Here is a 19,780-nt window from a genome sequence, read left to right as displayed (position 1 = left end):
GATAATGCCATATAACAAGTTTTATTGTTGTTTCTGTCTTAATCACAAAATATCCGAAAATTTAGTATTGCTATGATGGCAATTTTAAATTAACTCTATAGAACTTAAGTAATTATACAGTCAAGGTAAAGATAAGCATTTAACATTTTCTTCTATGCTTAAAATTTCATTTATTCATAATCTTTTTAATTATCGCTGGATTAGATAGATATAGGGATACAAAGAACAGTAAGAAATACTCCTTTTCCCTTTGCAAAACTAATCGTTCAGGGCCAAAATACAATTTTTTGAGAAGAGTTGAGGCATCCTGCTTACTCTTTACTCCAGCTCTATTCATTTTTTCGGTTTTTAAGGACAATATTAGGGCCCTGCTCTGTGACTCAGTTGGCTAATCTTCCCCTTTCAAGTGCAGACATCCCATGTATGTGCCGGTTCATGTCTAGCTGTTCTAATTCCCTTCTAGCTCCCTGCTGTGGCCTGGGAAGACAGTAGAGGGTGGCCCAAAGCCTTGGGACCCTGGACCAGAAAGGGAGAGCTAGAGATGAACTTAGCTGTGGCCACTGCAGCCATTTGGGGAGTGAAACAGCCCATGCAAGCTCTTTCTCTCTCCATCTCTCCTCTGTAAATGTGCCTTTTCAATTAAAAAAAATGAGTCTTTAAAATAAAAAGGGGGCAATAGTATTATGAGTATTAGAAAGAACATTAATACTAAATACATTGCTAGTGTTTGGACAACATTGTCTTTTACCTGTTAGTGCCTCTTTTTTGTGTTATTCCACATCTTGTGATGTGTACATACCTCCATACTCATGTGCCTGGATTGCAAACTTTGTTGGCACCAAAACAAACTCATGCGCACACAAACACACACACACAGGCACCGAATAAACACACACACTCACACACACACTCCCAAGAAAACACACATCTGAAGCAGCTCCGTATAGTCTTCAGCTTTTAGGAAAAATGGAATTAGTGATCTTTAGAAGGGAATACCATGTACTTTTCTCTTATTTTTTTTCACATCCAAAATAATAATCCCTTTTACCTTTATTTTCTGGTAGCGGAGGGGAGCAAGCATGCCATTTGACATGCTGTAATTCATTAGTTTACCTGTGTCACAAAAATTACAGATCTTTAATATTTTATTGTAGAATCTGTATGTCTTACAGAAACTATATAATCAGATGAAGTAGTGAATTTTCCTAGAAAAAAATAAGTGAATTCAGATTTTTGTCTATTTACGCTAAATCATGCAATACTTGACAAAGAAACATACTGGGATGCATCCTCTCAATTAGATGGGCTGTTTATTAAAGCTTGTACTTTTTTTATATTAATACCAACAGAACAGATTTCATACAACATTATACTTTGATGGTCTGATAATTCACTTGAGTTGAGTTTACCTTGTTCTAACAATAAGCAGTCTGGAAGGATTGGTCCAGAGAGGAGCTGGTAGTGGCTTTCTAGTGGAGCTGTTGCCACTCTAGAAATACGTCAGTGCTACAAAATCAAACCTGAATAATTACGGTGATTGAGAGAATCATTCTGTTAGAGTTTGATGTAGATATTTTTCTGTTTTTCGAACTATAATTTTCCTCCCTCAACTTCCCCGCCCATCCCCACTCCCAACACTCTTTTTGTGTTCCTTTAAATATTGAAATAGCATAACTTCAATTCATTCTACATCACAGGCTTAATGTACCACTAACCACAATATTCAACAAATAAAGAGTGGAAAAGCACTTTTACACAGGGATGCATACTTATTACCAGGGAAACAAGTGACAAAACATTTTAGTCATTTAACTTCCTTAAACACTAACCTGTTAATAAATACTTAAAACTTTTTAATGGAAGAATTGCAGAATACAAAGAATTTGCTTATATGCATCAAGTTTTCTTATTTTTAAAATTTGTAATCTTAATTATTGACCATTTGATAATGGAGATTAATAGATGAATAATAATATAGTTATAAAAAGGCAAATTATGGGCTATCTTCTTTTGGCATGTAGTTTATTTAGGCTAATCTGCAATATTTCGTCAGTAGCACCAAACTGTTTGGTAATCCATGCAACTGCTCATTACTTCCATGAATGAGATGAGATTCAGACCACTTCAAAGGACAAATGGGACTTTTTGTGGTAGAATTTATTTCCAGCTGCTACTGTTTGTATTTGAGAATAATGATTTTCAAAATTTTATAATTGCTTTTAAACATGGATATATTTGAAATCTGTATTTGAGAAACTGCCCATTTCTCTGGTTTCATATCAAGTTAGAGAAGCTCCATCAACAGATAGGTTCTTGTGCCCGTGATTAAAGTTGTTTCTAATGCAATTACACAGGACCATCATCTGTGATTTTCTGAGTCGCTACTCTTTTATGGATATAACTTGGCATTCCATGCTAACTTACACAAAATATTTATGTATCTTTAGCTTATTTGCTGTGAGTAGAAGAAACTAAAGTTGATATACCTCACTTTTTATAAACAGTTTCCATTTCAGGTTTTCCAGCCAAAAATCATAGCACTTTCTTACTGACCTATGAGAAAAAAAAAATCAAAGTAGTCTTAAAAATAAATCCAGATTTTTGTGGGCAGAATCCATGGCTAATCTAGAGCCCCTCAAAAGTGAAAGAATGACAAGAGACCTCCATGAACACAGTTAAGCAAGTAAATTTTTATACTGCAGCTATAATTTTAAATTTTCATCTTTTTAAAAAGATGCAAGAAACCCATCTCTTTGTATAAACATGGGTGTTCAGATTTCATATTGAAGTGTCTTGTTTTTTGTTTTGTTTTGTTTTGTTTTTTGAAAGTCAGATTTACAGAGAGAATGAGAGACAGAAAGATCTTCCACCTGCTGGCTCACTCGCCAAGTGGCCACAATGTCCAGAGTTGAGCCATTCCAAAGCCAGGAGCTTCTTCAGGACCTCCCATGCGGGTGCAAGGTCTTAAGACCTTGGGCCATCCTCTACTGCCTTCCCAAGCTATAAGCAGAGAGTTGGATGGGAAGTGGAGCAGCTGGGACACAAACTGACACCCATATGGGATTCTGGCACATGCAAGGCAAGGACTTTGGCCACTAGACTAACATGCAGGGCCCCTTGAATGTCTTTTAAGGTGATAAATAAATAAGAATTCCTAGAAGTCTCAAGGGAGGTTTTGTTTGTTTGTTTGTTTGTTTGTTTGTTGTTAATGACTTCTGGATTTTAAGGCTGTTACAAATATTGAACTTATTAATTTACCTCATTCTTTGTAAACACTAAAGAGAAAAGAAACTTTTTTCAATTTCTTTTAGTCTCATCTTGCCTTTTTCCTCAAAATCTGTGGAAGAGGGGTACTCTCGGCCACTGGAAAATAGGAACCTTATATATTTATTGCTTTTCCTGCACTCTTGAAACAGCATAGATACACCCATATGCTGGTTTGAAGTACTGCGTAAAAGCCGGATAATCTCACAGATGCATGGTACATTCCTGCCTCCCTGAAGAATTCCCATAATTGCTCATACTTGCTTATAAGTCCCAGATTGCCAAGCTGGCACAACCCCAAAGACAACGAATATCACAGAATGAAAATATCCCACCCTCAAAGTTTTCATGACCTGTGCACTTCTCTAAAGAAGAAGGCCAACACTGGCAGTAAACCTGAGTATAGGAATGTGTGTAATGGGGGAACTGATGATTTGCATCAGATTAACCAAAAGCATTGCCCTTGATTTGCTACTTAAAAAAAACTTACTATGAAATAAGATGAAAAAGTGTAAAGAGGCATTCCTAGTGTTTCGTGACTGAGGAAATTATATCAGTTACATCAGTCATGGCATGCAGTCTGAAAGGTTTTGATTGGAGAACCTTATTTATGTAAGCAGTCCAGTCTCAGTATGGTAAAAGGCAAGTATGATTGACCATGGCAATACTTGAGTGCAATAACAATTAGCATGTCTGTGTGCAGGCATAAATCTCTATGAATTATGCAAGAATCCTATAAAGGCAAACAGAAAGCATGCCAAGTATGATAGAATATCTCTTAACTGCTGATCATATGGCAGAAGCCAGAATTTCCTAAGCAGCGTTAGTGAGAGTTACATGATTTTCATGTCATAACAATAACAAAACTAAATATATACTTAAAAGGGTGTCTACTGTTCTTACAAGAGACTTGAAAATACAACCTGAAGGAATATAGATGTTAAAAGAGACAACCATTGCTCACAGAGAAGGAGCTTATGACAAAGAAACTTTAATATACACGGTAACAGTAGGGACTGAAGTCTCATCCAGATATTCTAGCTTTCAGTTAACTGCAGCCCCACTAACCTTAATACAATGCACACGTTGTTGGTAAATTCATTCTTATGTGAGTTTTGCTTAATGCGATAAGCTTAATTGCCAGTGCTTAAATGAGGGAGGAAAATGCCAATGTGTATCAGTGATAAATAAAAAGTATACTGTTTCCTAATGCCACTTGGAAAATAATTTTAATTTAAAATAGGACAAATAAGACACAATTCCAAAAAACAGTTGTTAGAATCGCGTACTTTTATATTCCAACCAACATTGAATTTGCCTGATATCAACACTGTCTGCCCAAAGTGCTATAGCTCCTCAGTGGAAAGAGATAACAGCAATATGTTATCTCTACTAATCTGTAACTGAATTTATCCCTAGGCAGAAAAATAAATTTATCTTTTTAAATATATCCATAATATACCCACTTAAATGTATTCATCAGGACCAAGAAAGCTAATGAGATAGACACAGAGATTTGCTTTAGTGTCAGTTCTAGTGCTGAATACAATACAGTACTGTGACATCCTAAATGCTTTGGAGGACAGTAAGCAACTCTAGTATTTGAATTGTAGTTATCACAGAGATTAATTACAGGCTGAAAAGTTTCAAATCACACTGCCCAATATGTATATTTGCAATTTTATGAATTGTGTCTGGAATCATATTTTCAAACTGTCATGCTTAGCTGTTTTTATCTATTGTTATTACTGTAGTCATTTCCCTCGATAGAGTTAGGCGGCTGTAGAGATTCCTGCCTGCACGTTCAAGGTGTAAGTGTAGTTTCTGAGGCGACCGGGGTAACCGTTGTCTCTGCTTGAGCCACCAGCATCCCATATTGGAGAGGCTGGTTCAAGTCCTGGCCCCTCCACTTCTGATGCAGTTTCCTATCGATGCCTCCCCCTCAGAGGCAACAGAGATGGCTCAAGTCCCTTCTATGAGGGGAGGAACCTGGATTGAGTTCCTGGCCCCTGCATATTGCAGCCATCCAGACAGCAACCAGGCTATGGATTGCTCTCTCTCTCTCACACACGCTCCGTCTTATTCTCTCTACCCCTGTGAGTAAGTGAAAATAGATGGTGTGTGTTCATCATATCCATGTCCTTAACTTTAAAAAAAAATAGACTTAGTTCTAAAATGTTTTTTACTTATTAACCACTGCTTGATTTTTATGAGCAATGCATTACTTGCCAGTATGTCACCTGAAAAGTATTGAGACAAATGGATAGGAAATGATGGGGACTTTAAGTATTCTTTGTTTAGTAAAAAATTATAATGACATTTTAATTAGTTTTTCAAGGACAGGCATCTGCTACCTCTCGCGTAAGGCAGTAAGAGAAAATGAAAAGTGTCCAAACTACAACAGAATATTCCCCAAATGTTTAAGCACTTTGGAGACATGATCTCTAGCAGAAACCTGACATTTCTTTTTCATGTGAGAGATCATTTTGATAGGGGTAGCATGCCTACTAGCTCATCATATTGTCTCTTTGATTTTGTTCACATGTCACATCTCAGTCTTTCATAAAGATCAAAAGTTGATAGAGTCCATTTAGTATAACACTCAAGACAGTTTGGAATTCTGTTCCATTTCTTGAAACTTGCTCACTTCGGTGCAGTATCTCACAACTTGAAGGTTGTGGTGGTGCTTAAATTACAGTAACTAAAAGCCGTTTATTCCTATCTTAACTCGTTCGTCCAGCTGAAGAACTTTTCGTCCTGGCATGAGCTTTTGAATCATGTTTGAGGGCTTCGTCTTTACAGCATGCTTGGTTTCTTTTCATTTCTCATTAGTATTTTTCAGTACTTAATATTCTCCCGCTCCCACCTCCAGCAAGAACTCTCCTGTCTGTTCAACATCAGAAACATTTTCCCGTTTGGCATGTGCTTCAGAGCCCCCCGAGCAGTCTAAGCAAATTGGAGAGTTCAGCTGTCATTCTTGGAAGGTCATAGATCACACTAGCAGCCTGAGTAATCCAAGAGGTTTTAAGTATCATAGCATTTAGTTTAAAGTGAAATTTGCTCTGACAGGGCTGGCAGACCAATAGGAAAAAGAAATATTTGTGCTTGGAGAAGTGCATATGTAGAGACCAAGAGTATAACTGATGGCTGGAAGTGATTTCAGTCTAAAACAACAAATCATTAAGAGAGTGCATAGGGGTAAAATACACAGTTCATATTTTAAAGAGTCTCAAAATGAACCAGCAACTAAGGTTAGCATTACATAGTAATTAGTTGTGGTGTTCAGGTTTAACTCACTCAGTACCAGACCGTATGGTTCAGCTCTCACTGAGAAAATATTGCTACTTATGATAGGCCCTGCTTTAAGCCTACAGCACTCATTTTTCTACCTTACAAGAACCAAGGTATTATGACAGATTATATAAATGTTGAACCAGTAACAGACAAACAATTATTTAAAAGAGGTGCTAATGACTCAGTGTACTGACCCAGGGGTTATTTAAGCTACTCAGTAACCTCCCTTAGCATTTCATGGTGTGAAATGAGGCATTGCTTCACGCTACAGAACTGCCAGTTTCAGAAACTCCTTACACTTACAAATGAAAGTTAGAGATGGTTCGATGGCATACCCTCATGAAATCATTGCTGTAAAAACCCTGATAACATCAGAGATTCTTGTCACTGTTCACTTCACCTTGACAATAGCACCTGACATTACTGCAGTATTATTTTGTTGTTAATAAGTACAAATAAGGGGAATTAAACATGCAAATGGCTCAAGTTACTTCTTAGAAATTGTTCTTCTCCTCATGAAAGCCAGGTTTAAGTCAAGGAAAGAATATTCCTTGAGTGTATAGAGAAGTAAGAGTAAAATGGTAAGTTAACTTGGAGGAACACCTTCCTGTATGGATATGTGGAAGTGGCGGACAGAATGTAATGAAAATTTATAATACATCCCATACTTCACAAGGAAGACAGGAAATATCCTCAGGTGCAAAAAAAAGCATGAGAATAAAAAGAACCATTCATAGTAATATTGCAGTTGATACAGATTATATAGTACAGGAAAATCTAGCAGAATTCCCGATACAAATCTACTTCAGGCTGCTTTTTTTTTTTTTTTTTTTTTTTTTTTTTTTTTTTTTTTGTTAACATTTGAAGACTAGAATGATTTAAATTCTCAGCCCAGACGACATGCCAAAACTTGTGTTTTGTCCCAAAGCCCACATAGTGGAAGATAATCACCTGTCAGAGAAACCACTCACTTGTTCTGTTCACATGGAATAAGTTCAGAATTTATAACTGAGCGGCTAGTTCAGAGGATTCCAAGTTGACAAACTGCCATTTCGATTGCCTCAGGACAGTGAAACCCCAGGATCCTGAGATTAGACTCAAGATCAAAAATTCTCTGTGGAAATACTTCCGCCACTCAAATGCCAACTGATCCAGAACACATGATTAAACATGTCAAAAGAATCAGCTTGAAGGAAAGTCAGGCGCAAGAGCAGAAGTGTTAGGACACCCAAAACTGGAGTTAACAGAGGGGTGTCGTTAAGATAACTACGCTTTAGTGGAAAGCGCAGTGCAGTGATAACCTGGGATAAAAAATACCAACTGCAATGTCAGAAATATCACTGAGGCCGAATCTGAAGGATGGGTTAAACAATTTAAAGTAGATGACAAGAATAGAATAAAATCAGTGAGATTAAAGTCAGTGAAATATAATTTCTGCAACATTTGGAGTAAATCAGATTTTTATACAAGCCCTCGCTATCAGTACTAATGAGTTTTTATCCGAAGCATCTCAATACAGTAAATTGTCCCCAGCATGGTATTTTCCCCTCCTAGGTTCACAGTTGTCCTTTAAAAAGAAAACATTTAAATAACCTCTAGATAATGCTTGAAATTGCAAGTATATTTTGCTATTATTTAAAAAAAAAAATACCCAGTTGGATTTCAGTAAAATATGATTTCAGTAGGCGTTAGCCACTTAGTTCATCACAATAAAAGAAAAATGTATCATACACTTGGGAGATTAGCAACAGAAAACCAAAATGAAAATGACAAGTCAACTTAATTTATATTGGTGAAACGCTGAAAGAACACCTGTTCTTCAATTTTTTTCTCAAAAATATGAAAGTTCGAGTGCTAATTCCTTTGAACAACTTAAAATACAGTCATGCATAAATTTATAAAGAAGCCATTGTTAAGTTCATCGAACTTTCAGAAGACACTCTATAATTAGAGTGCTTTAATCTGCATATCTATTGTCATTCTCAGTGTCCAGTAGAATCAGCATCTTTTAATTTTCTTAGGCTCCTGCATTCAGAAATTGTTTCTGAATATAACTTACAAGTGCTCGTGTTTCGCACCAACAAAATTGTTTCACATATTTAAAAAAAGACAGAGAGAGAGAAAGAGAACATTGGTTATCTGAGGAAGCAGTGGAAGCCGCATTCTACCAAATTTCCAGTGTTGAGAAGTTTAAAATTGATTGCATAGTATTCAGTGGTAAGACAAGCTCTCCATCTAGTGGTGACTCTGTAAATTACATTCATTTCTATTAGAACAATACATTCTACAAGTGTTTTTATAGGCACTTGATTTACACTTCTCTTCTTATTGCAGGAATTTCATTTAGCAATGTTTGCTTCCACACAATCTGATTTTATCTATATGAATTACTACAACCCCAAGTTAATTGTTTCCATGCTAAACGAGTAAAAAAGTTACTTCATTCCTGTTAACTATAATCTTAAAAAGATTTCAGTGAATTTTTAAGTTCTTCCCCTTAATCCTCCATCCCTAACCAATATAGAGCCAAACATTGAACTGTAAAGAGAAAGCACAACAATTCTTTGTTGTGAAATGCATCTTATTCTATAACTGTGATTTCTACCATCCGTCTGCGAACTTCCACTGCTTATCATGAGTGTGTGTAGTGGTGCCCTAATGTTCTCTGTACTGTACCCTCAGTCCCCTTTCCGTTTCTAAACCACAGAGTCAACACGTTCCCTTCCAAACCATGGACGAGCCCCCGTGCAAGACCTGAACCAGAAAAAGTGTGTGTTACTCTTCGCGCGCGCGCACACACACACACACACACACACACATTCACTATGTCTTGTTCAGGTTGCTTCACTGTCAAGAATCCTCTGCTTTTTATCTGTGAGATCTCACTGAAGACTCTCCCTTCATACTCTTCATACTCTTCCATTCCAACTGTGTTTGATATGCCCACTTCCTGGCATATTCATGCTAACGATATGGCAATAATTAAGACCGCTCTTGCCCTTCGTGGCCCTTACATTCTCTGGTAAGAGAAAGATGATAAATAAAGCATTATTCTGGAAGTAACATATATTGAAATCAAAACATCTTCTATGAAATCCATGTGTCCACCAAGTCCTAGGAATGTGTGGGCACGCTGGGTCCTGCAGTGTTCTGTTACTGCCAGAATATTATTCCATACCCTTTGCTCCAAAGCGTATATTCAGGGCTCATCTCCCACTGTGCTGCTGTCTACCACAACGTCTTTTTCTATAGTGGCTCTAAAATCTATACTTACCTAAAATTCTGTAGAAATATAGGGATGCAATCCATTTTTATGCTAAATAGATGAACGAATGGATGGATAGACTGATGAATGAACAACGAATCATTCTTACATAGATTAAAACTTTTCAGAAAAAGTCATACGAAAGCTAATGTTACTTGTAGAATTTATAACATACTAGGAACCCTAACCTTCAGGATTGCTTTGTGAGTCACACAAAAGGGGGGGTAGTCAGGAAAAATCACTATTCCCGACTTACATAGTCATAAAATATTTCCTCCTAGGAACAATACAGTCCCCACATACAAATACAAAGAAAAAATGAAATTTATCATAGTTAAATTGAAATTTGTATATGCGCACACGCACAGCGTTAGCGAACATTGTGGTAACTCTAACATTTTGCTTAATATCAATAAAACTTTAGCCTACATCAGTAGTACAGAGTCAAACATAGTAATCTCATTCAGCACCTCATTATATTTTGTACTGCTTTCTGTCTGCATCGTAAGTATGATGTTAATTTCAGGTTCTCCGTTTTAAGATAAACACTAGGAAAAGTAATTTTAAAGCTCAGATGATAAATATTTGTGACCAAATCACAAGAACTGTGTGAGCAGGGGCTAGGAAGCAGGTTGCCAAGGAATAATTAGAAAAACTGATACATGAATGTAATAGATTACAAGATACAAAATCAACACCCAAAAATCTGTAGTGGGCCTGGCATTTTGTACAGCAGATTAAGCCTCTGCCTGTAGTGTCAGCTTCCCAGATCAGAGTGTTGGTTCCTGTCCTGGCTACTGGCTTCCAAACCCACTCCCCAAGAATATAGCTCAAAAAACAGAGGAAAATAACCAGCTACGCAAGCTCCTGCACTGACAGTGACTACCAGGATGGAATTCCTACCTCCTCTGGCAGCCACTCCTCTTTGGGAAGTAACCAGCAAAGAGAGGAATTCTTACTCGGTGTCTCTGTTTCTCTGTAACTCTGCTTATCAAGTAAAGAAATGAATAAACTTAGAGAAAAAAATCCGTAACAGAAAATTATTTTAAAGCATTGCCATCACAGCAGCTCCCAAAAGTTTAAATACAATGTAGTCAATCTGAGGAAGTGAAAAACCTCTACAAGGAAAATTGTAAAACGTTCGTGAAAAAAAGGAAGACACAAGAGCTTAAAAGGCTTCCCATTTTGAATTAGTATTATTTAAATGCGCATAATATCCAGGTTAACTTATGTGGGGAAGGCAACCTTCATCAAATACCAATGATATTCTTCACAACACTCATTCTTAAAATTCCTAGGGAGGTACAAAAGACCCCGAAATTAGGAAAAACAGTCTTGAATGAAAGGAACAAAGCTGGAGGCATTATGTGTCTCATTTCAAGACATACTGTAGAACCAGAGAAAATAGCATGGTCGCGGCATTTAAAACAGGGCAGACCAGAAACTACAGAAGTGAGTCCAAGTGTACACCACACACCACTTTACCCCCCCAATCAGGCGTGTCACAAATCTGAGAACAATGGAAGTGACAGTTCAAGACACTTGTATAGACAGAAAGCAACAGTACTAACATATAACCACGGGGTATACAGTCAAATGACGTCAAATCCCTGCGCTGCCATGTTCATTACAGCATTATTCACAGCGCAGTTAAGGAATCAGCGTAGGTGCCTGAAGATGGATGAATGAATAAAGAAAACATGGCATACATGTACAACAGAAGCTGGTTGAGTTATAAACGAAAGAAATTGGGTCCAGCCTGTGGCGTAGCCAGTAAAAAAGAAATCCTGACATTTTCAGCAAAATGGATGACACTGAAGACTGTTGTTTTAAATGAACTAGACACAGATAAATACCAAATGTTCTCTGTGCTGTTGAGAAATTTAATAAAGTGTCAATATGAACTTAGCAGAGAGAGGTTGGATATTGGGTGCCAAGTCACATGTAGATACAAGCAGCCAGTTCATAGTGGTATCGAATAAAGAACTGGTAGAGAGAAGCTGGTGGGCTGTGAACAAAGGATCAGAGGATGGGGGTGCTAATTGGTCTAATTATGCAACACACATGTGCTGAAATAGTACCTAATACCCCATAAAATGTATCGGTATTACATGGCGATGAATTTAAAAAGAAGAGCAAGTAGCCTTTTTATAGGGGCTCAAGGGGTAATGGTAATTGTGCTGAGATTCAGATCAGATTACTCCAGAGCCTTCCAATAGTTGGACATATTTATAAATGAAATAAGGCGCTTTGGCAAGCAGTTGAGCATTGAGCACAACGTTTCTGAAAGTGCCAGCAAGAGCCAGAGACACCTGTCAAGGAGAGCGTGAGCAGAAGTTTCATACACCTTTTTTTTTTTTAATGTTTTCGAGATTTCCATGAGCCTATAAGAAAAGAATGTGACTTTAATTTTTTTTGTAGTATCCACTCCTAATAAGTTCGTTATTCTCCTCATTTGTATTGCTGATGCAGGCAATTTTAAAAAGAGAATGTGTTGCTTTTATTTAATTTGCATAAAATAATGATGATACTTTTCACTCATGCAGCACTTTTCATCCAAGGATTTCAAAGTGCTTCACAAACATGCACTAATTAAGCCGCCCAAGCAGCCAGAGGTAGGTGTCTTCCTTCCCTTCCTGCAGGCGTATCAGCCCTGGCACTGCAGTGGCTGGGAGCCTGAGGGCTGGCGCGTGTCCTTGTAATGTGTGCATGTGGCGTGTCCCTGCCATATCGGATTGCGTGTCTCTGCGTCATCATCCCCAGTGTAGAGTCCCTGTGAATGCTGCTGAAGTGTACTTGGAGCCTCATGGAGATGAGATAAAGTTAATTCTGCTTACTAGATACTTAGTTAGATCTTTAGACAGATTCATTTAAAGACAGTTTCTGGACTTGGTTTTATATTTGTTATTGAATTTTATGTATGATTTTTCAATCCTGGAACATTCATCATTTTCCTCCCTAGGTTTTTCTAGAAGCATTATTCTTTGGTGCATAAACTTAATAGTAAATTGGTTTGCTGGCCTTATCCTTCCCAGTTATTTCACAATAATCCTTCTCTCTCGACTAGGATTATGGATTTTCGGGAAAACAGTCTGCATTTTGGTCACTGCAAGTTCCAAAATATGCGACTAAACATTGAGAAGAAAAGTTGGTTGACCCTTAGGAACTGGTCCTGTGAAAGGAAAAAGAAGCGTGACATGTGCCAATGCAGAGGAACACAGAATTTCTGTGTGGGTCAGGAGTCTATTTACATACAAAGGCACTCACATGGGGGGCTGAACCAAATCTCCATTATGGACAGCCAACTCCTAACCTCTTACCTGAAGCCAGGTGGCCACAAAGAGCACCCAAGCCCAGCGTGGCTTCTCTCAATTCAGAGTCCAGAAGCCATTCAGATGGCTGTGGTGCTGCCGGATCTGCCTTCCAGAATCAGGAAGGCACAGCTTTTGCTGCTGTGCTGTTCTTCAATGTTCATGATTCCGATCGCCTCCCAGAAGAAGGTTATGTAACGAATATATCTGCTTCTGTGTGAAGAAAAACTTAGGCTTAGGCTCTGTTGGTTTGGAATCAGACTTAACGTGATGAAGGCTACTTCCTTATCGTGTGGATGAAAGCAGAGTTAACTATCCAAATTTTGTGAAGAATCTCTCTCCGAGGTCTAGAGATCAGAAAGCCCAGTTTTCCTACTGTTTTATAAAAGAACCCAATAGGAGAAATTGAAGAAACCCCTACTATTTAAGAGCGAATTTAATTTAAAATATAGCAATTAAATAGTTATAGCTAATTTTTTGTAATACAAAAGGATCTGAGCTTATATCAGAATACTCTGCAACTTGGTCCTAATGTTTTTGTTATTCCTTTCTGGCACAGCAAGTTTACCTATAATACACGGTGGATAATTCCACAAAAGCTCATATAAAAAACTCAGTTTCAAATTTCCTCCCTTAAAAAAGTAAATGTTTTCAAATGATATATATGTGTGTGTATAAATATGAATGTATACACATGCATTTGTGTATATATACATGCATTCATATATATGTACATTCATATATATACACACATATATGAAAGTTCAAAAAATTGAACGATGTCTTCGGATATGGATGTGTCTGGTTGACCTGTTGACCGTCTAAGCACAGCCTCACCAACTACCCTAAAGACTAATGTTCAAGAGCCGAAAGTTGCAGGTTCCCAAACTCAGACTGAGTGTTCAAGACTTGCTCTTAGAAGTGCCAGGTTCTCACCAAGACTGTGACTGACTTAATTTAAAACGAGAGAAAAATGGTACATGTATTAATTTGCAATGAAAGGTACAATTATTTGACAGATGGGGTAACGTCTAAGTTTATTCTTCACTCTGTTGGCAAACCACATGGTACTACAGTTAGTTATAGAAATCAAGAGAGTTGCAATTTGAACATGAAATGACTTCACACTCAGATCCTGCTAACTCCCCTTCACTCAGAACGGACTCTCCAACAAGCTGTGGCATCCCTGATCTGTTACAGGTCCACACAGCACCCAGGCAGGCACTGCTTGGGTTGATCCTCCCAACACTGCAGCTGAGAAGCTTCTTGTTTGGGGCATCATGGCTGGCAAACTCTTCTAAGGATCACCTTTAGCTACAGTCACGCTGATACTGCTCAAAGGGTCTCTGTGTCTTGTTCTCTCTAAAGGTGCCTCACTGACCCATTAGGTGCCTGCCATCTTGTTTCTAAACCATTGAGAGAAATCGCATCTAGATAAACAGGGGCAACATCAGCTTGAGTTTAATGCAGGTCTAACTGCTGTTGAGACATAGAATAGGTGCTAAATGTAAGTGGTGGCTGAAGACAATTAATAGTTAGAAATGTGCAGGAAAAACAAGTTGCAATCCGCAAGCTGTATACTCAACCCTTCCATGAGTGAGCCGCCTTCTAGATACATGAATATTTATTAACATTAGCACTTCAGGAGAAAAGTTCCCAGCATCCAAGTCTTCCTCTGATTTTTAAGGACACAAGTGTATGTCATGAGTGAATTAGAGTTCATTGACTCCACTGCTTACCAAAACATCTTTTGGCAAGTCTAGAATTAAACTTCTCACCACCACAAATTTATTCACTTAACAGGGAGCTAAAGTAGGAAGAAAGGCTTTCATTTCACCACTTAAAAAATAAGAAAAAAACAGTCAAAAGTTACAGCCAGCTTTGAAAACAGGATGGCCACAGGTTTTGCTCTAGAAGGATCGGAAAAATTGATTAGTCCATGATGATGCGCCACAAACGCTAACCTGCGGCTTCAGATACTCTGATCCCCTCTTAAAGCCGTCCGAGCAGAATGCCTTATATGTATCATGATTCGTCACTCTTCTTGTTCTGTCTTAATATACACCTGTGCGTACAGGTGCACAAACTACGTAAAATCTTAACGTTTTCATAGCCTTGTTTTCTAATTGTCTCAACTTCACCGTGAGTGTGAGAGGAAGTCATTGCCTGTGTGAATTTTTAAAATATATATTGTTTTTTTTTCTAGTAAAAAAAAAATACCTTTCACCCATGTAGCATGATCTCAGCCTCAGATCCTTTGAATATGCATTTTTTTTTTCCCCAAAGCTTCCATGTCTGCATGGTAAGCAGTTTGCTTGGATTGGAAATCGGGCTCTCTGGCATCCGCTGCATGAACCATGCATGAGCATGTCACAGCTGTCATACCTGCCTGGCAAGACAAATGATCATTTTCCTCAATCCTGGATAATGTCTTGATCCTTAAAAAAAAAATACCTTAACAAATGGACTTTCTTCTATTTGAATTGTTAGCAGATGAAAGAATAGTTTTGTAATTATAATAAATTGTGCGTCTGCCTCAGGCTATCCTTCCAACTGTAGTTTTTCTTCAGTCTTCAGCTATTCCCTTAGGATAAATTGAGCCAAAATATGTGACGGACTTGCAGTTGCTCAGTAAAAAAGCCTAATATTTGGCATTTTAATTGAGGAACCAGAAAGATATTGGAAAAAATCAAATCTGGCTGATTTTTAAATATTTTAGAATTCCTCATCATGTTCTTTCATAGGTCCCTGATACAATCTGGCCCTGAGAAAGGGCTCATTACTAAAGTGGAATTGCCTGTCCTTCCTAATACTGAATTACTCCTGTGTCTTCATAAGAAAAATAATTTTTAATAGAAATAGCAAAATTCACTTTGCTAAAGCTTTTGTTTAGTCATTTCGTAGCACTGTATGGCTGGTCATTTCTCGCAAATCAAATCTTTTCATCTTCTGGCCTAAGAGCCCTATGTGAATACCTAATTATGCAAAACCTTTTCTGATCTGGTTCTTCTTTGTTTGCAGCACTATCCAAGGATAGAAGCTTCTTGTATTTTTAACATGCACTTACAAGTAGAGTTTTTGTTGCATACATTTACATTATTAAGGATCAGTGTCCACATGAATCCCTGTGGCTGCTAGGGAAGAGATTCTTAAAGGCATACAATCCCAGGCCTCCTACCTGGCCTGTGCTGTGACCTGACTTGTCCTGCTTTGTTCTCTTTTCAGCCTGGGAATGGATGGCTTTGGCCAACCAGTCGGCATCCCTGGACGTCCCGCCACAGCCTATGGCTTCCGCCCTGATGAGCCCTATTACTACGGCTTTGGATCTCGATAAAGTCAGCATCCCTTCCCAAGCGTACTCGGAGGAAATCTGTGTGGTTCGCATTAACTTTGAAACTTGGCCTAATAATGCATGTCGATACTATTGTGGGTGTGTGTTTCTTTTTCTGTTTCCACATTGTTAGCCACAGAAGAGCCCCCGACCCCTTCTGCCCTCTGGTAAGCACACTTGATTCTGACACCGTTCGCTCAGCAGGCCACATTCTGGATGCTGCGTAACTGCTTCCCGTGAGACTCAAAAGTGAATGCTGACAAGCTGCTGGACTGGAAAACACTGTATTATGTGCATTGTCTAATTTAATTTCTATTCAAAAGAAGCATAAAATATGGAGTGAAGTCATATGTTTAATGCGTCTCATTAGCAGCTATACGGATTTCTGTTTTCCTGCTTATGGAGTACGAGTGTCGCCTTTAAAATTTTCACAAGGAACATCATCATTTTTATTTCATGCTGCATGTCTGAAAAACATCCCTCCCGAGTTATTAACTTTGAGTTCATGGAACATATACCATAGTGATGGTAAATGTGTATGGTCTCATTCGCTATCATGTCTAATCGTAATATCAAAAACCTGGAACAATTAGTATAAATGGAGCATGGCTGCACTTCAAACTTTGATTCTTCTTGTAGTGCTTCAGTTACAAAAGGCTAACTGAAAGTTACATTTAGGGAACCTAACAGATAGACTCTTTCACTCATCCAGGTACCTACTTTCCATTTGCTCACTTCACTTTTGCTTTAGGATTTTTTTTTTTAATTCCATTTGCTTTACTTTAGGAGAGAGAGAGATAGCTTCCATTCTCTTAGCTTATTACCCAAATACCCACATGGCTAGAGCTGAGCTAAAACCAGGAGGGAAACCAGGAACTCAATCCAGGTCTCCCACACGGGTGACAGGAACCCAATCACTTGAGCCATACCTGGGTCAACATTACCTACCCAGGGTCCACATTGGCAGGAAGCTAGAATTAGGACCTAGAATCAGCTACTAAAACTAAGGACTCCAATCTGGACTACACATGTTTTTGGTTTCTCAAACACTAGGCCTAATGTCCACATTTGTTTTTATGCTTTAAGTTTGAGTAGTAAGAAAGAGATGGTTAATAATAGGTTTTGAAAATAATTCATATTACTAGTATAATATTGAACTTTCTTACTTGAAAAAAGCAAATGAGCCAATAAAGTAACTATAATCCAGACAGTCTTGATCACTTGCCATGCAAGGGAACACATAGATCAAAGACAAGCCTTCTCTCCTCGAATCCTCAACCTCACTTGATTCAACTGCAGTGTTTGGTTTAATTTATATTGGAAACACAGAGTAGTAAAATTGAACCTTTGTAATAGACCTTAGATACATGTACCTACCTAGCAAAGATACCTGTCACATTAAAAGGTAAATAGAATCAACTTTTTGGGGTACTTGTTTACTTACTGAGAAGCAGATGGGCACATCTCCCCTCCACTGAATGACTCCCGCACAGACTGAGTCAGACAGAGGTGGGAAGCTGAGAACTCAATCCAGCTCTGCCGTGTAGGGAGAGAGCCGGTACAGGAGCCATCACCGGCTGCCTCCCAGGGTACTCAGCAAGGAGCAGGACCTAGACTTCAGGCTCAGACCCTCTCATAAGGGGTGGGGGCTCCCAGCTGGCAGCTTAGCCAGTAGCCAGATGCCCAACCTCACACTTACTGCCTTCATTGCCTGTTATGTCTACTGAATTATCTTACGCTTCTCGGGGAACATAAATCTAAGATATGGTTTGACCTTTGTACTCAAAACCTAATTTATCCTCCTGAAAACATCTATTTGTTGAAGTTCGTGTTTGAACAACAAAATATTAGAGTTGAGCAGCTTAAAAAAAAGGTGTGTTAAAGAGACAGAGGGAGAGAAAGAGAGGGAAAGAAAGGTCTTCCATCCAGTAGTTCGCTCTGCAAATGGCCAGATCTGGAGCCAGGAGCCATGAGGTTTCCCGTGTGGGTGCAGGACCCAAGCACTTTAGCCATCCCCCACTGCTTTCCCAGCCCAGTAGCAGAGAGCTGGGTCCAAAGTGGAATAGCTAGTAGTGAACTGGTGCTTAGATGAGATGTGGGCATCCAGGTGACAGTTTTAACTAATGCATTACAGCGACAGTCCACAACTCAAATTTTCAAACAACTGTGAGCCAGAGAGGTTGAATGATTTGCCCATACTTCTGTATGTCGCTTGTGGCACATCCTGTGCCTTTGCCTCCAGTTCAGCAATCTCACTACTGAATACCTCACTTTGTTATTTGTCATATGTAAAAAGTATGAATGCATGTAAGTGACATTAGCCGAGCAGTAGGCTATAGCTTTAACTTCCCTCCCGTGTTATGAACTGGTTACAGAACATGCCCCCAAATGTACAGTATTTCCAGGCTGTGACTCACTGAAGTTGGTGAGCACAGACCCTTCATGTGTAATGTTTTAAATTATTTTAAAACTCCACAATTTTAGGGCCCAGCGGCGTGGCCTAGCGGCTAAGGTCCTCGCCTTGAAAGCCCTGGGATCCCATATGGGCACCGGTTCCAATTCCGGCAGCTCCACTTCCCATCCAGCTCCCTGCTTGTGGCCTGGGAAAGCAGTCGAGGACGGCCCAAGGCTTTGGGACCCTGTACCCGCGTGGGAGACCCGGAAGAGGTTCCTGGTTCCCGGCTTCGGATCGGCATGTACCGGCCCGTTGCAGCTCACTTGGGGAGTGAAACATCGGATGGAAGATCGTCCTCTCTGTCTCTCCTCCTCTCTGTATATCCGGCTTTCCAATAACAATAAAATCTTTCAAAAAAAAAAACACTCCACAATTTTAGAAATTGGTGTCTTTCCATTCCTGCATAAACTATTTTATCATTGCATTATTTATGGATGAAATTTTGCTAGACATTAATAAGGGAGAATGAAGTTCTTAGTGTGACAGAACAAAACATTTTAGCCTTGGGCTGGAAGGCGTCTCAAGTGTTCTCCTCTGGGCACTTTTTAAAATACTTTCAATAGATTAAGTCAAATATCTGACCTCTCCTGATTAAATTCACATTTGATTATCAACCAAATGTCACAGTTTTGTTTGTTTTTCAGATGATGTTTACCTAATTAATTAAGGTAGGAAGGATCTACAGTTAGGAGAAAGTGGGTGTGACCATTGTTTCCAAGCTTTCTATTTCTTCTCATTTCTGGGGGGAGGGGAGAGATAAGAGGCTAGGCCATACCCAGCCTCCCGGTACCTGAGGACGGGGAAAGGCTACCCGATATCAGCCCAGGGTCACAATGGCACATGTTCCGAAGGTTCTGCCC

General features: G+C 38.8%; 1 protein-coding gene across 1 annotated transcript in view; it reads left to right on the top strand.

Annotated features, from left to right (window-relative positions):
• The window catches only part of KIFAP3 (kinesin associated protein 3), a 150,405-nt gene extending 133,844 nt beyond the window's left edge, over positions 1-16,561 (top strand). Inside the window, exon 21 of the mRNA XM_058660626.1 lies at positions 16,360-16,561. Within this exon, the coding sequence (XP_058516609.1) occupies positions 16,360-16,468 (109 nt within the window). The 3' untranslated portion in view covers positions 16,469-16,561. The remainder of the gene's footprint in view (positions 1-16,359) is intronic.
• The last annotated feature ends 3,219 nt before the right edge of the window (positions 16,562-19,780 follow it).

This window comes from Ochotona princeps, chromosome 2, assembly GCF_030435755.1.
Source record: "Ochotona princeps isolate mOchPri1 chromosome 2, mOchPri1.hap1, whole genome shotgun sequence".
Taxonomy (NCBI): Eukaryota; Metazoa; Chordata; class Mammalia; order Lagomorpha; family Ochotonidae; genus Ochotona; species Ochotona princeps.
This window is presented reverse-complemented; position numbering and strand designations above follow the sequence as displayed.